General features: G+C 33.9%; 3 protein-coding genes across 4 annotated transcripts; 2 read left to right on the top strand and 1 right to left on the bottom strand.

Annotated features, from left to right (window-relative positions):
- LOC104722358 (peroxidase 44) lies at positions 250 to 1,565 on the top strand. The gene is made up of 2 exons (XM_010440509.2): positions 250 to 528; positions 635 to 1,565. The coding sequence occupies exons 1-2, from the start codon at positions 328 to 330 to the stop codon at positions 1,370 to 1,372; spliced, it is 939 nt and encodes a 312-aa protein (XP_010438811.1). The 5' UTR covers positions 250 to 327; the 3' UTR covers positions 1,373 to 1,565.
- On the bottom strand, positions 1,681 to 3,652 carry LOC104722357 (protein At-4/1). Its single transcript, XM_010440508.2, has 8 exons — positions 3,532 to 3,652; positions 3,075 to 3,180; positions 2,944 to 2,999; positions 2,764 to 2,841; positions 2,550 to 2,623; positions 2,337 to 2,470; positions 2,158 to 2,253; positions 1,681 to 2,003 (listed from the first exon to the last, which is right to left on the bottom strand). Exons 1-8 carry the CDS (start codon positions 3,592 to 3,594, stop codon positions 1,867 to 1,869), a joined length of 744 nt encoding a protein of 247 aa, XP_010438810.1. The 5' UTR covers positions 3,595 to 3,652; the 3' UTR covers positions 1,681 to 1,866.
- Positions 10,733 to 16,167, top strand: LOC104722356 (plant intracellular Ras-group-related LRR protein 8). Of its 2 annotated transcripts, XM_010440506.2 has the most exons (5): positions 10,733 to 11,302; positions 12,711 to 12,880; positions 12,957 to 13,265; positions 14,329 to 14,431; positions 15,604 to 16,167. In XM_010440506.2, the coding sequence occupies exons 1-5, from the start codon at positions 11,018 to 11,020 to the stop codon at positions 15,895 to 15,897; spliced, it is 1,161 nt and encodes a 386-aa protein (XP_010438808.1). In that variant the 5' UTR covers positions 10,733 to 11,017; the 3' UTR covers positions 15,898 to 16,167. The 2 variants fall into 2 exon arrangements, with proteins under 2 accessions (XP_010438808.1, XP_010438809.1); XM_010440507.2 differs by lacking the exons at positions 14,329 to 14,431; positions 15,604 to 16,167 and adding an exon at positions 13,798 to 14,245 and having other exon boundaries at positions 10,734 to 11,302; positions 12,957 to 13,368.

Genomic DNA, 18,154 nt, shown 5'->3' with positions numbered 1-18,154 from the left:
TATATTGAACGCAAATTGTTCAATATATATTCCAAGTTGGCCAGTATCAATTTTTTTTTGACGTGTGGAGGACGAACTCCAACATTTTTTAAAAGACATTAACAAAGAACAACTACTACAATGTATATTCCTTTCAACCATCAATTGCCAATGTATCCACATTTACCCTATGCACGTCTTCTAAATGAAACATTCGCTTTGACAATGTCTTGTCCCCAAATTTACATATAAATATGCATCTAACGGGCATGAACAATTGCATCACCAAAACTTAGAAATATTTCTAAGTTTTCACAGGGGGGAGTAAGAGCTAGCTCATCATACGAAATGAGGGCAATCACAGCTTTGTTTTTCCTTTTCTGTTTCCTTGTTCCCTCTGCTTTGGCGCAGCTTCGACTTGGGTTCTACGGCCGCTCATGCCCTCGCGCTGAATCTATCGTTGCTAATGTTGTTGCCAACCGTTTCCGTCGTGACCGTTCCATTACTGCAGCATTTCTTCGTATGCAGTTCCATGATTGCTTTGTCAGGGTACGTAAGCTTCTCCTTGTTTGTGTATATTGAGACATGTAGAAATCAAAAGCTAGCTAATACTGAGACATAACATTAATCAAGCAATGTTTAAATGGTTGTGTAGGGTTGTGATGCTTCCCTCTTGATCGACCCAAGACCCGGAAGGCCATCAGAGAAAAGCACCGGACCAAATGCAAGCGTGAGAGGATACGAGGTCATTGATGAAGCTAAGAGACAGCTCGAGGCTGCGTGCCCTCGAACAGTCTCATGCGCAGACATTGTAACTCTAGCCACCAGAGACTCGGTCGCATTAGCTGGTGGACCAAGGTTCTCAGTACCAACAGGAAGACGTGATGGATTAAGGTCAAGCCCCAATGACGTGAACTTGCCCGGACCAACAATTCCGGTTGGCGCATCTATCCAGTTATTTGCAGCTCAAGGTATGAATGTGAACGATATGGTTACACTTATTGGTGGTGGCCACAGCGTCGGTGTTGCACATTGCAGTCTCTTCCAGGACAGGCTTGCCGACCCTGCAATGGACCGCACATTGAATGCTAGGTTGAGGAACACATGTCGTGCCCCCAATGACCCATCAGTGTTTTTGGACCAAAGGACTCCATTTATCGTGGATAATGCAATCTATGGAGAGATCCGACGTCAAAGAGGAATCCTAAGAATTGACCAAAACTTGGGTCTCGATAGATCAACCCGTGGGATAGTGTCGAGTTTTGCATCAAGCAATGCACTCTTTAGACAGAGATTCGCTCAGGCAATGGTGAAAATGGGCACCATTAAGGTTCTTACGGGACGCTCTGGTGAGATCAGGAGAAACTGCAGAGTCTTCAACAACGGACGTTGATTCTACACTTTTTTTTATTACTTATTTATTATTCACGGAGAGATCCAGCGGAATCTTTCATATGTTTTGTGTGCTTTTCTTACAAATCAAATCGGAAAGTGTGCTTGTTCCGGTATAATGTTTACTTTTCCCTAAACACTGAAACTCGTGTTGCATTGACTATGTATTGTTTTTGTGTGCTTACTCTCTTCTTAAATCTATTATTTTTTGGATAACAATGTTTAACGGATAATGCCGTCTTAAAGAGTCCAATTTCTTGTTAACTGACTTAAAAATAACTTTAGTCTTTTTAAAGTTTCTATTAGCAATATCAATATATGTATGGTTTATTCAGTTTCATGTTTTATATATGCCTTTTAAGATGGCAACTATTAGGTTCTGGAGTAGTGTTCAACTGCATCATCCACAAAAGTAAAGTTAAAAGAAAGTGCTTCGGGTTCATGAAACTTACTCGTTGAAGGACAGAATGGATAAGTGTCTGTTTCCTGGCTGTTCTATGAAGAAGATAGTTTCCGTCTAAGGATCTCATTCTCTTTTCGCAGTTTCATTAGCTTCTGTTTCAATGTTTCCACCTGTCGATTTGAAGTTGTATCCCTCTGCTTTTCAGCTATTGACGTTCTACTAATAACCACTGCAAATAATATAAAGGGACCAGTAATTAGTTTTACAAAATACTGACTTAAGAAGTTATGTGGACTCTTTGTCTTGCTAATGAAACCTGATCAACCAAACCAATCTATCACTTTTTCCGGACGCTGAGTTAGTGAAGAGGAAGACACTCTTACATTCCTTCTGGAGACTCTGAAGTTTGTTACTGATATCATATTTCTCTTCTTGTTCCATTAGAAGGCAGTCCTTTAGATCCTGAATCTCGAGTTTATCTATCAAACGATTACATCAGGAACCGTAATGAAAACACAAACTTAAAGTACAATTGGAGGTCAGTCAGGTGGTCGAGTCTTACACTTGCATTCCACTTCAGAAACTACTCGATCCAGTTTCTTAGACATTGCTTGAATATGCGATTTGTTAGCTGTCAAGTCTTGACGAAGCCTATCAATTACCATATCGTTTGTTGCTTTTTCAACCAAAAGGCTCCTGCAAGTAAAGTTGAGCCAAAATGATCAGATACATTGACAGTTGAAATAGTAGCTGCAAAATGGGCATTTTTTTAAACCTGATTTTGTTCTCTAGCTCTTCAACCTTTGTTACATGCTTCTGCCTAAGTGATTCAAAAGCATTCCTATGTTCCTGCCACCAGTTTACAAATATCTCAAAACTAGGAACGATCATCCAAGCATCATCATCTTCAGTTTCAAAGCACAAGGACAAATTATTCAAGCTGAAAAAGAAGAATTGACCAAGTATAAAAAAAAATCTAAAAAGCTCACATGTTGTTTGCTTTTGTTTTCATCAATCACTCTCTTCAGCTCTTCTTTCAAGCTGTGACACTTAGTTCGATGCTCAAGCTGTATATATATCTCCAAAACCATAGAAACAGAGAACGTTTGTTATGTTCTATCACAAAAAGTAAACACAACAAAAATGTCCAGATTTAAGCGGAGAACAACCTGATCAGCAAAATTGCTAAGCGAATCCGTGTAAAGCTTCTTCAGCCTTTCATTCTCTGCAGATTCCAACTTCGCGTTTAAAACAATTTAGATACCTCAAAAACTAGCAAAATACTAAAGATGAACCAAACCTTCTTTAAGAGTTCTATTAGTAATCTCAAGAACCTCTCTTCTGCTGGTATCAACATTGTTCTTTGATCTGTAAACATTGATCTCATTCAATCCGATTTTAAAATCCTAAGAGAAACACAAAATCGTGAGCTATGTATATTGATTGAATCCTTCTAACGATATAATCAAATCAAAACCAACCCCAAAATTTTCAGAATACCAGATAAAATTTCTAAAAAAACAATGAGCAGATCGAAAATTTCCAGATTTCGCTTCCAAAATCGGTTCAATTAGAGAAGAATATATGAACCGATTCGATTCTAGATGAAGATTTACTCATAATCGAATTCAATCGAGACTAGATTTTGAAGTTTTCTACTATCGAGAAACGAAACAGAACTGAGAATATTAGTGGAAGCAGCAAGTGAAGAAGAAGAAGAGATGGGGGAAAGAGAGAATTCGAGAAAAAATCATCACCTCGTAGATCTGATCGAAACTTGAAAGAAGCGAATTCATCTGCTCGTCGCTTGTTGCCGCCATGATTTTAGATTTGAGTTTTCGAATGCGTAAACGCGATAGGGACAGAGATGAACCCCAAAAAAAAAAAGCGTTTAGGGGGGGGGGGTTTCAATTTGGATGTGTCGGGCATTATGATGGGCCGTCTATGTCATCGTCTGGATCGTGTTGTTTTTCACTTAACAGGCCCGCTAATCCGACGACGGTCGTATTACAATCCTTGACATATAAAATTAATTCATTGTGTAAAATAATTAAATTACGAAGAAAAATATGACTTTGTATAGATGATTTACTATATATTTAGATCTCTTATTTTTATTATAATAATTAAAAATCAAAACAAAATCTCAAACATTAAATATAACAAACAAATGGTCATAAAGTATATTACGAATTAAAAAATTAATATAAATATTTTGCCACACAGACGGTCGGGAAATTTAGTTATTCGTCTATTTGATTTTGCAAATAATAGAACTCAGCTTTGTCAAATTTGATAGATATCTTTCTATAATTATCTAATTTATACTATATATATATATATATATATATCAAGTTGACAAAGAGGAGTTCCGTTCTTTATCATTAGCTTTAGTTCTCCGCGCTCAAAATGTAAAGCTGACAATCTGGCACGACGTGTTCGTTCAGTTTCGCATCCAGCTACCTATGTAAACAATATCTCTTCTCATTGGCTCTTTTGAGCTAATATGTTCTATTGTAGTTAAAAAATAAATAAATAAATAAAGATATCTATATTATTAAGGAAATGTACCCCTTAAATGGAAATAAATAGGATATGATAAAAAGATATACATATACATTTTTGAAATAGAGATTTTCCAGTTAAAAATATTAAAAAAATAAAGAATTATATATTTTCATATAAAGATATTATATGACAGTCAACAAAATATACTTGTTTCCTTATGTGCATAAATTTAATTCTTCTTTTGGTGTTTTTTCCTCCAATTTTGCATTTTTAGTAAACTGTAGTAATAATATAAATAGATAGATATGCATAATATGTAAACCACACTCTCTTCTTCAAGATGTCTTTAGTCCCAAATGAGTCCAATCTTCACAATGATTACACTGTGAACCACAATGGTCTTGTTCCCATCCCAAATAACTCAAATTTGAGGAATCACCACCAGTCAGAAATCTTCGATACTCCTGATATCACAAATCATGCCAATATGTTTCCTCCATCTATTGCTTATACTTCTAATCATGATTCACAAATTTCTTCATCTCATCAGATGAGATGCAATATGGTTTCTCCTTTCAGTATGCCTTGCACTGCTCAAATCTCAGATTTTGTTGCAGTTTCTAAAGTTTTTAATACTTCCAATCCAACCTTTTGGAATTCTACATCTCATCAGCTTCAAAATGTTTTTGATGAACGCTATCAAACCTTCACCCCTAAGCCCATCGATTACTTTTTTTTCCAACAAAACTCGACATCTCCAAATTCCCATCATGAGATATACGTTCCCAAAGATGGTTCGCTGGTGAAGAAAGTTCACAAAATGATTGGGTCTTATGAAGAAACTGACGTCTATGTTAAGTACGAGGAAGGCGAAGGTACTGAAGATAATGAAAGCGTAGAATGGATACACAACCTACCCTACGAAAATGACGGCTCATTTATATGTCTCAAGTGCAATGGTATGTTTGATACATCACAAATATTGCATGCACATCTGCGATTTCATTGTAGGAGCGATACTAACGAGGAGAGCAAGAAAAGACTTAGAGTTCATCATCAAGAGGTTCATGGTAAATCTCGTAAGATCAACAAAGGTCAAACCGGAGGACAAAGTTTTAGAAGAAACTGAAGCTATCAAGATGAAATAAGTGGTTCTGTTTTTAAGTTTAAGTTTAAGCTACAAAGCGTATTATGTTTAAGTTTTAGTCTCTTGTCTTTGTTGTTTTCATTTCCAGCTCATGTTACATTCAGACATTCCTTTTTACAAATATATAATTTATGATGGATATTTATAGTGGCTCATATTTCACAAGAGATTATTCTTATTTTTGTCCACTATTTATTGATTAAACAACAAGGCTTTAGCTATTTTGATTCTTAAATGTGATTCCACAATTTTATGAGATTTCAAAATCTTAACACTAAACCTAAATTCTACAAATATAAAATCTTTAAAGACACAATTCTAGAATTTACTTTTGTCAAAGATTAGTTGCTTTGCATCAAGGTTCGGTGGTATTTATGCTATTATTTATAGATAAGCATTTCCATCTTTAGAGACATATCACAGTTCTATAGTTTATGCTATTATTTGTGGATAAGCATTTCAGTGTTTTTGTTCATAATAGTTTTATGTTATTTCATCCAAGTTTAGTACAAAGACGAATACAATACTTAAATCCGCTAACAAATAAGGGATAGTAATAACTAGCTAATTAACAAGCATTTATCTTTTTGGCTGGATCAGTGGCTCCCTATAGGTAGGCTCATTGATCTTACTGGTCCAGCAGGGCCACGTCTTCTAGGTATTCCGATTCATATGATGGTTAAGGATGCTTTGGGTCCTAATGGCTGGAGACTTAGACGGACACGTCTTGCACTTATGGTACCGATCATAGCTCACCTGCGAACTCATCCCCTCCCCAATGTTTCGCATGGTGAGGGTGATTTCAGAGATATTTTCTCCACGAGATCCACATGGTATCAGCTACGTACTCGTAGCCCATTAATGGGTTGGAGCGATGTGGTGTGGGCAAAGCAAGGGATGCCTCGTTGTGCATTTATATCTTGGTTAGCTGTACGGGACCGTCTTTCGACGGGTTTTCGTATGCGGGGAGCGCGACGAGACGAGAGATCACTTGTTTTTTTGCGTGCCCTTACTCCTTTACAGTATGGTCTGAAGTAGCGGGTGCTTTGTTTCGCCAACATTTGGATCTGGACTGGGACCTCACTCTTGCAGCTCTTTGCATCAACTCCGGAGACTCTCTCAAAGACATATACTTCTCCGGTTGTGTTTTCAGATTACTATTTATCATTTATGGAAGGAGCAGAACACAATAATAATTCATGCTAAGGGATTCACGTCACCTCCTCAAATGATTTAAACGTATTGACAAACTAGTCAGGAATCGGATTTCTTCTCTAGATTATGTTGCCAAACCCCGTTATCGGAACTTGCTTGTGCGATGGTTAATGATCTCTCCACTTGTCAGGGGAAGCTCTTGAAGGACCGTCGACCTGTTTGAAGAACCTATGAATACTCTTTTAATTGATTCTAAAGCATTAGCCAAACTCTCTTGTACGTAACTTTTCCCATTCGATCAATCAATTACACTTTTCATCAAAAAAAAAAAAAAAAGCATTTCAGTTATTTATTTATTTTTTTTTTTAACTATTTACCACTTCTTCTCTTCTCTCTTTTCCATTTTAGAAAATTATTCTATTTTGGTTTCTCTTCCAAGGAAAAGAAAACCATCTACTTTAATATTTCATTTGGATGATAGAACTATCCACTTCTATATAACATGAAATATGGAATATCTATAAAATTAAATTATTTTTATTTTCTCTCTGACTATATGTATGAAAAATAAACTACAGATTTTGCATTTCTGTTTTTCGTTGGATAAGAGCTTCATACGTGAATGTGTAAATTAACCATATTTACTAGACAAAATTCAAAATATATCAAAACTTTATAATGGAAAAATGTATTCATTCAAATTAATGGAACTCCTGTTCTACCTGATGTATACCGTTTTAGTCTCGAGATAGTTTCTTCCACATCATTATCAAGTGGTTTAATCATTTATAGTTTGTAGATGATATATTAAAATAAGATATTTATAAACTAATTGGATGACAAATCAACGGCTAATTAAAGATATATCTCGGGTAGGTAGTTATGTCTTACAAGCAAAATATACATACTTGCAAAGTTAATTGCAAGTAGCAAATAAACAACAGTTACTTAATTAATTAAATATAATGGACTAATATAATAGATTTTGTTTTTTGGCAAACTGACTAATAGAATAGATAAACAGCTTAATGTGCGTTTTAAATATATATAAGCTCTCTCTCCTATCAAAGATTAAATCCCTAATTATATAAAATGCAGAAAAAAGTTTTAAAAAGTTACGGTCAACTTCCGTAGCTGTTGAAGAAAATTATGTCACGTATTTTTAATTGGAATCTTCTCGAGGAGGAACACATTGCGGTCTAGTAGAGATCATTATTAGAATTGCATAAGAACAAATAGCGATATTAATCTATTATAGTTCCGATAGATACAACAAAAAAAAAACAATAATTCCGAGGAGAATAAATAAACTTAATGGTAGCTTGGCTCGGACCATTTCCCATGTGCTCATTTATCTGTGGGCGCTTAAACCCGTCTCATTTGCGTTTTGTTTTATACACTAAAATCAGTTTTAGTGGTGGGTTTCATATAATTAAGACTAATGTTTGGCTTCTAGTAATATTGTTGTATTTAAAAAGATTTGTGATTGACACCCAAAAGAAAGAAAAAAAAGGCAACTTGTTAAAATGCAAAATTCAAACATATATAATGCGATAAGGTTATAAAATCACCATATTCCTCTGTTGAAAAGAACTGTTGGTCCCCGATATATGAGGTCATACGGTGACTTTTATGAGGATTAGTTTCAAGATTCAAAATTTGACGTAATTCACAAAGACATAAATAAAAAGATAAGACGAGGATTTGATGATTATCCTCAACTGATTAAAACATAAACTGCCAATAGTATACGTACGTACTATATATGGACGGGGTACGTGGTATATATATGTACGGCATGTGGACATGTTCATGTATTTGCTTTTGGATAATCGATATATGTAATAGACATCGGCCAGGAAAAAGGTGTTCACGTACCCATATCTCAAAATCGGCCAAAATATCCCAAGAATCAGCCAGGTATATATCTGCCGCAACCTTCTTAGTATATATCCTCCAAGAAATGTTTATCCCTCAGTTAACATTAATCTATATTCGTCAACATGGATTTGATATGATCAAAATTGTAGAATATTTTGCAAACCGCCTAGTTTACTAAAACTATATAAATCAGACGGTGCAACTAAAAAACCTTAGATATGAATATGATTACAGTATATTTCTTAAAATTTATATTATTAGCTTTTTCTTTAAACAAACGAAAAATAATAAATCGGGTGGCGACATGCGAGATTCGCGCTACAAATGGAAGTCAACCCTTTTGAGAGAAGTTGACTTATTCAAGTTGATGACGTGGCATACAGCTTTACGGGGCCGTACCTTCACTTCCCTTCTCGGACATATCTTTTTGATCATAGTTTAGTGTATCTGTTCTCTCCTACATTTATACTACAGTCAAACATCTATAAATTAATAATGTTGAGACCAAGACATTTTATTAATTTATAATGATATTAATTTATCTATAAATTAATAATTATTAATTTATAGTGATAAATTAATAATTATTAATTTATATATATATTTTTAATTGTTTATTTTTTTTAAATTATGAATTGGAACAATTATAGTAAAATAAGATTAAACTTTCGGATGTTATAAATTTTATGGTTTAGGAATTGAACTTGTAATATTTATAAAACATTATTGACAATAAATTACAAATACTATAAACAAATTGACTTATACACATGACATACATAAATTCAAATTTATGAATAATAATAATATTAATTCTCATATTTTAATAATCTGTCTAATTATCAAATTGTAAATGATGCATATCTAAAAATTAAAACTTTAAAATTTAATTATTTGTATGACANNNAATTATAGCAAAATAAGATTAAACTTTCGGATGTTATAAATTTTATGGTTTAGGAATTGAACTTGTAATATTTATAAAGCATTATTGACAATAAATTACAAATACTATAAACAAATTGACTTATACACATGACATACATAAATTCAAATTTATGAATAATAATAATATTAATTCTCATATTTTAATAATCTGTCTAATTATCAAATTGTAAATGATGCATATCTAAAAATTAAAACTTTAAAATTTAATTATTTGTATAACATGTTATAAAATATTTTAGAGATATCATTATAGTTTGAAAATACAACATTACAAATGTTCTATAGAAATGAGTTTTAGGATAAACATACACTATTATATCAGTATATATATATATATATATAAATTTACATGATTATTAATTTATGATATTATTGAGACCATATTTTATATTGAGATTTCAAAAAAATTATTATCTTATTATCTTATCGAATATTGTTAATTTTTACATTGGCCCGACTTGGGACCAACAAAATTTATTAATTTATAGTGATTATTAATTTATAGAATATTAATTTATAGAGATTTTACTGTACCATGGCATATTAACAATTGAATGTGTATTATAAATGTCGAGAAAATAGATGACAAGTCTCTAACAAAATATCGTCCTAACATATCCTTTAACTTATACTATATATCAGTATCTAATTTCATAGGTGGTGGTTATATTATATAGTTGCGGAGTCACTTTAGAGATTAGTGGGGTCAAGTGACCTGTGTGACCCCTGTATCAAATCTATAAACTTTTGTTTGTATGTAATTTCTGTTGTAGGGTAAAATTTTCTGAGTTTCATTGTCACGAGTTCAATTCTAAATATGTGGCTTTTATTTAATCATTTGACTAATTTAATTTGCTCGCTGCGCACATGGTAATTATATAATTTGAATAAAAAAAAAGTAGATATATGATATATCTATCAACGTTTTTTGTATATGTTTTTTTTTTCTTTATTACAATTGTTTAGAATTCTGTGTGCCAAAACGTTTAACAAACTAAAAGCTTCAAAGCAAGCAATCATATTGAATATATATGCTATATTCCTGAATTAAAATAGTTCAAAGATTGAAACAGAACTTTCAAACATGAAACATGAAATTGTTTGTTTATATAGTTACACTACATAAGATATGTTGAAAATTATTTTTAAATTTTTGTATAACCAGAAGAAAGTTAGGTTCAGTTTTACTTTGTATATAACCATAAAATTGGATATATAAAAGATATATATAGAGCCAAAAAGTAAATCGACATATTTACTCATTAATACTCAATACAAAAACAAACAAAACAAAAATCTAGAGAGAGAGAGAAGTTCAAGTTTTCAACGCCAAGCCCCTCTCTTATCATCCGTACATATCTTCCATCTCGGTCTTCAACTCCATTTCAATCTTCAACTCTCTCTCTCTCTATTCAATATCTTTATCAATTATCATCATATATATAAATAGGGTACAGTTTCTACTCTTTTATAAAACACATCTTGATCACAACCTCTCTCTCGCTCTCTCTCTCTTTCCTCATCGTTCTTTCTCTTTGTGGGTTCTATACTTTTGTGTGTGTGTGTACACATATACATGCAAATACACATACACATAGGAAGATATGATGGGTTACGAGCAGATGAATCAGATGACAATGACGACGACGGCGATGATGAAGAATTACAATAAGAGGGGACTAAACAATAACACTCCACAGAAGAAAATGACGAGGAGAAGTGTTTCGGCCATTGACGGTGGTGCAGCTGCGGCGGCGGCTGAGAAAGGAGATCGCAGCCAGAATCTCAAGACTCTCGATCTTAGCGGCATGTCCCTGGCTTCTCTCTCTGCCTCTTCTATCAACTTAGCTTCAATCTCCAAACTCGATCTTTCCAACAACAATATTCAGGTATTAATATACTTATGTATGATCAACATGTTCCGATTATCNAAAAAAAAAAAAAAAAAAAAAAACATGTTCATAATAATTTTGAATTTTCATCGTTGATATAATAAATAAACACTTTTTCTTATGGAAAATATAGCCATATTTCCTAATATTTTAAATTTTAAAAACCCCAACAACAACTTGTAACCGAAATGACTTTTCCTTAATTACAAAATACCAAAAGTACGTACTTGAATTCTATGTTTCCACAGTACCTTTGAAAACATGGTCTTTTCGTAATTAGCTTATAAATATATTTTAAAGTACGATATAATAATTTAGCCATTTAAAGAACGTACGTACGTGAGAATAATATAGCTCTTAATTAAGTTGAGAAAATGAAATTACAATTACGTGAGCTATTCGTCGACTCTTAANTTTTTTTTTTTTTTTTTTTTTTTTTTTTTGAGACTACTCAAAAGACAAGGAACCATGGATATAAAATTAGTTGAGGCGTTTTAATTAACCAGTTTAATTTAAAGTTGTGGCCTTGTGGGTTCTAATTAAATCATGAGGGATTGTCGGTAAGTAAGAATAAATAAATTAAAAAGATTGTAAAGAAAATGAAGCAAGGAAACTTCTCCTTGCATATGAATGATTCGTTAGAAAATCAAATCAGACAAAAAAATTGCTAAATGGTGAATGTGTGCACACATAAACTCCATGTCAGAATCATAATATATACATTATTATTTTGTAGTAAACAGCGAAAATCATGTTGTTTGGTCAATGTTATATATCTTAATCTGCGATCTTTTTGTCACTTCCTGTTTTGTTTCAGGAAAGGAAAACTTAATTATATTTCTAACAAGACAAAAAAAGAGGTTACGGATAAAACAAGTTTTGCCAGAAGTACTGGACAAATTGTTTACTAGAAATTTAAAATCATAAAATATCTGCTATATATATAAATATGTGTTAGTTTGCATCATGATATAATATGAAGGACAGCGGTTTACACAAAAAAAAATTACTTAGGTCAACTCGAACCTTATAAAGCATATTCGTTTTTATTTACTCATACGTCTGCGCGTGCATAAGCAAACTAAGCCACAGGTGTTCGTTTTCCCCGTTACATAGCTGTGTTATAACTTATACGTAAGTATACTAAATAAGTAAATATCAAATGAAATAGCATTAAATGCGAGTTGATCCGAAACTTTTCTGTCCTCTTTCACCGAATAGTAGTATAATAATGTCTTTATAAAAGGAAAAATTTAACCTCATCAGAAGATATATAAATTGTGTTTTTGATTGATGAACCGGTAAAAAAGTAAAAGATTATAAGCGAGTTTAAAGATAGTGTGTGTACTTGTGTCTCACTTAAAACTTAAGATTGTATTACTCAGAAATTTAATTTCTCATGCAGAAAATTCCGGAATCTCTAGTAGCAAGAATGTTAAATTTGTCAGCATTGGATTTGCACTCCAATCAGCTCAAAACTCTTCCAAACTCCATCGGATGTCTTTCCAAGCTTAAGTTTCTTAATGTCTCCGGAAACTATCTCCAGTTTCTCCCCAAAACTATCGAAGATTGTCGGTAAGACCCCAAATCTCTTATTATCCATATATTCCAAGTAATGTACAACAAACGCGAAACGCATCAAAACGCGCAGATCGCTGGAAGAGCTGAACGCCAACTTCAACGAGCTTACAAGGCTCCCAGACGCGATAGGTTTCGAGCTAACCAATCTGACCAAGCTCTCCGTCAACTCCAACAAGATCGTCCAGTTACCACAATCCGTTAGCCACTTGACGTCGCTGCGTGTGCTGGACGCGCGGCTAAACCGACTTGGTTCGCTCCCTGAGGATCTAGAGAACCTCGTGAACCTTCAGGTCCTTAATGTCAGCCAGAACTTCCAGTACTTGACGACGTTGCCTTACTCCGTCGGGTTGTTGATATCTCTCGTGGAGCTTGACGTCAGTTACAACGGAATTACAGTTTTACCACACTCCCTCGGTTGTCTACGCCGCATTCAGAAGCTCTCCGTCCAGGGCAATCCCCTCATCTCCCCACCTTTTGAAGTGGTATGTACATTTTCTTTCATAACATTATCGTTTTCAATTGGTCTATATATAACATGCATTGTAATAAATTTAGTGGTGACCGAACGACGAGGCTAATACAATTATATACGTACAAAATTATACATGTCATTAAAAAGTAACATAATCTGTATATATAATTTTTTTTTTTATAGAATGCATTCAACAAATGATAATATAATATATAGTTTAATTTGTTTCACAAGCATTATTAATCTATATATACATAGTGTGTTAAGCAACGCCTAATATGATATTTATTTGAATGTATATTATTTCAATTAACTAGGTTGTGTATATATATTATGTTTAAGCTAATTAATTAGCAGGGTATAAGGAACTTGAGATACACGAATATACAAATTAATTAACTTTGTGATATAGTTTAAATTAATTCCATGATTACAACAGGTGGAACAAGGATTGGAAGCATTGAAGCAGTACATGAGCGAGAAGATGACCGAGTCTTATAAGAAAACTCCGACCAAGAAAAAGTCGTGGGGAATTGGTAAGCTCGTCAAGTACGGATTGAGCTCTTCTCCGGGGAGGAGAACTGGCCGTGGAGACGAGAGGCAAGGCTTCATCAACGTCTCTGATTACCGTCAAATAGACGGAATCGCCTCCCCGCGACACATGTCCCTCTTCAACCCGCGACGCCTCTTGTCTCCACTCTCCGCTTATTTCTCTCCTCCAAGGTATTAGCTTAGGTGTGTGTGTTCTGTTTTTAATCTTCTACATACGATTGCAAAACCGTCGTCATCAGTACTACTGTTACATACATGTATTTTTTTAACTGTTAATGTCTTTGTACATTGTTTTCTGCATGCTTAGCGTGAGGATAAAATCATATCTTTGTATATACGTTTTTGGTTTTGTGTTTTTATGTCTGTATCAGAGATTTTTTAAATGGNTGTTGATATCTCTCGTGGAGCTTGACGTCAGTTACAACGGAATTACAGTTTTACCACACTCCCTCGGCTGTCTACGCCGCATTCAGAAGCTCTCCGTCCAGGGCAATCCCCTCATCTCCCCACCTTTTGAAGTGGTATGTACATTTTCTTTTGGTCAATAACATGCATTGTAATAAATTAAGTGGTGAGCGAACGACGAGGCTAATACAAATATACGTACAAAATCATACATGTCATGATAAGTAACATAATCTATATATATAATATATATTTTTTTCCCAACCACCACTCCACCACAACAGGCCGACATTAGCCTAATCCCTACATTCATGTAAAAAGCAGGACTCGATCCTGATGTGATAATACCTTATGCATTAAGGACTTAACTTTGACCACTGCACTAAGGTCACTTCACAATATATAATACTTTTTAGAGAATTTGTTAAAAATATCCTTTTTGGGATACCCCTTTCCAAAAATACCCTCTTTTTTGAACATTTTTATTTTTACCCTCTTTTAGAATTTTTAGAATTTTTTTTTTTAGGTTTGGATTTTCATTTTACATTTAGGATATAGTTTTGAGGGGTTAGGGTTTAGTATTTGGAGTTTAGGGTTTAGAATTTAGCACAGGTTGAAATACATTTCATTATTTTTAAAACATTATATATGTAATTGTTTATAATATTATTTGGATGCAACTCATGCAAACAACTTTTATGGTAAATATTATTCATGCAATGTAAATCTATTATGTAAGTCTTATATTGTTAATTTTAACTCGTGCTAGAGTATATAAAATTATTAACATGTGCTAGAGTGTGTCCAGCAGCTTCTGTGCTAGAGTATATAAAAATTTAACCCGTGCTAGAGTATGTAAGTCTTAAATTATAATATATATTAAAAAAAATCAATTTGTGCTCTAGCACGGTCCTAATTTTTATTGAACGTTGTGGTTTATCAATAAAATCTGTGGAAAGTAAATTTGTAATATTGTGTTTAAAGATCTTTGTAAACAACTTGATATAAGACTAAAATCTTCGGAAAATACAGTTTGGAATATCCATGATTTTATTTGTTACTATTAATATATCAATTATCAATTTGGAATATCCCCAATTAAGGTTGCACCCAATATTTAAGTGTAACCATTAATATATAAATTAATCTATAACCTATTTGTAACCATTTGTAACCATTTATTAAAAATATAAAGTCTATAAAAACTATGTTGTGTACTTCCCTTTTACTAAAAAGGGGATTAACTTAATTTGTGATATGGTTTAAATTAATTTCATGATTACAACAGGTGGAACAAGGATTGGAAGCATTGAAGCAGTACATGAGCGAGAAGATGACCGAGTCTTATAAGAAAACTCCGACCAAGAAAAAGTCTTGGGGAATAGGTAAGCTCGTCAAGTACGGCTTGATGAGCCCTTCTCCGGGGAGGAGAACTGGCCGTGGAGACGAGAGGCAAGGCTTCATCAACGTCTCTGATTACCGTCAAATAGACGGAATCGCCTCCCCGCGACACATGTCCCTCTTCAACCCGCGACGCCTCTTGTCTCCACTCTCCGCGTATTTCTCTCCTCCAAGGTATTAGGTTAGGTGTGTGTTCTGTTTCTTTTTATCTTCTATATACGATTCCAAAACCATGTTCAGTACTACTGTTACATATGTAGTTTTTAACTGTTAAATGTCTTTGTACATTGTTTTTTGCATGCTTGGCGTGAGGATAAAATCATCATATTTTTGTATATCCCATATTTTCGTTTTGTTGTAGTTCAATTTTGTTGAACACATTTGTATATTATGACATAGACACACTTTATAGTGTAGTCGATGTATATAGTGGAAGATCGCATTTCGATAATGATGTTGTTCGTTTCATTGTCGCAAGCGGCAGCGGCAGCGGTAGCGTCTGCGGCTGCGGTAAACATTATCGCAGGTTGTTGTTCATTTTGTTGCCGCTACCGCTGCCGCTGCCGCTGCCGCTACCGCGTGAAATATGTTCGTTTTGCTATTGTTACCGCTGCCGCAGCCGCTATCGCTTGTTTTGTGTTCGTTTTATAGACGCTGCGGCAATTTTATATTTAATTCTTGTTTTATTTTTATAAATTTGTATAATTATATTTTGAATCAACAAAATATAATTTAAATATATTTACAACCATAAGAATGTTTATTTAGCTAGTAATAATTTTTTAATTAAATCAATAATTATAACAACATATTTTGTGATAAATTATAAGCTAAATTAAAAATATAAGTAAATTTTTTTAATAAGGTAAACGGCCTTGACCATATTCATTCGTGATATTGTCACGCAAAGCTTCCATAGCTCTATCACCCGTCGGCTCATATGCAATATGTTCTTCTTCTTCTTCTTCTTCTTCTCCCTCTTCCTCTTCTTCTCCCTCTTCTCCTTCTTCTCCTTCTCTTTCTTCTTCTCCTTCATCACCATGATATCCTTCTGTACTTTGCCAATGTACAAAATCATGATCTTCCCTATGTGAATCTCGTATGAAGTTGTGTAGTGTCATCGTTGCTGTTACGAGTTTAATCCACTTAGTGACACCATATTTTGGATGCTTACGATCCAAAATCCTCCATTTTGCTTTCCACACTCCAAATGTCCTCTCAATCACAGATCGCAGACCTGAATGCTTTCTGTTGAACAATTCTCTTGCACTTACTGGTGGTCCTCCTCTAGCAAATTGACCAAGATGATATCGCAAACCACGATGTGGACCAAGATACCCTCTCCTTGTGGGATACCCAGAGTCAACAAGATAATACTTCCCACTAGGCGGATGTGGGAAAAAAGGTTCATACCTCGCACAATGAGTCAAGACCTTTGTATCATGTCCAAGTACCTCTATGCGTTGCTTCCACCAATACCTATGTGTTTATATAAAAGAATATACAAGTACCTCTATGCGTTGCTTCCACCAATCATCTGGCATATCCAACCTTCCCATATCATCAAACCGAATNAATATGTTCGTTTTGCTATTGTTACCGCTGCCGCAGCCGCTATCGCTTGTTTTGTGTTCGTTTTATAGACGCTGCGGCAATTTTATATTTAATTCTTGTTTTATTTTTATAAATTTGTATAATTATATTTTGAATCAACAAAATATAATTTAAATATATTTACAACCATAAGAATGTTTATTTAGCTAGTAATAATTTTTTAATTAAATCAATAATTATAACAACATATTTTGTGATAAATTATAAGCTAAATTAAAAATATAAGTAAATTTTTTTAATAAGGTAAACGACCTTGACCATATTCATTCGTGATATTGTCACGCAAAGCTTCCATAGCTCTATCACCCGTCGGCTCATATGCAATATGTTCTTCTTCTTCTTCTTCTTCTTCTCCCTCTTCCTCTTCTTCTCCCTCTTCTCCTTCTTCTCCTTCTCTTTCTTCTTCTCCTTCATCACCATGATATCCTTATGTACTTTGCCAATGTACAAAATCATGATCTTCCCTATGTGAATCTCGTATGAAGTTGTGTAGTGTCATCGTTGCTGTTACGAGTTTAATCCACTTAGTGACACCATATTTTGGATGCTTACGATCCAAAATCCTCCATTTTGCTTTCCACACTCCAAATGTCCTCTCAATCACAGATCGCAGACCTGAATGCTTTCTGTTGAACAATTCTCTTGCACTTACTGGTGGTCCTCCTCTAGCAAATTGACCAAGATGATATCGCAAACCACGATGTGGACCAAGATACCCTCTCCTTGTGGGATACCCAGAGTCAACAAGATAATACTTCCCACTAGGCGGATGTGGGAAAAAAGGTTCATACCTCGCACAATGAGTCAAGACCTTTGTATCATGT

Source organism: Camelina sativa, chromosome 11 (assembly GCF_000633955.1).
Source record: "Camelina sativa cultivar DH55 chromosome 11, Cs, whole genome shotgun sequence".
Lineage (NCBI taxonomy): Eukaryota > Viridiplantae > Streptophyta > Magnoliopsida > Brassicales > Brassicaceae > Camelina > Camelina sativa.
Note: the sequence above shows the minus strand (reverse complement) of the source record. Positions and strands in the feature narration are given on the sequence as shown.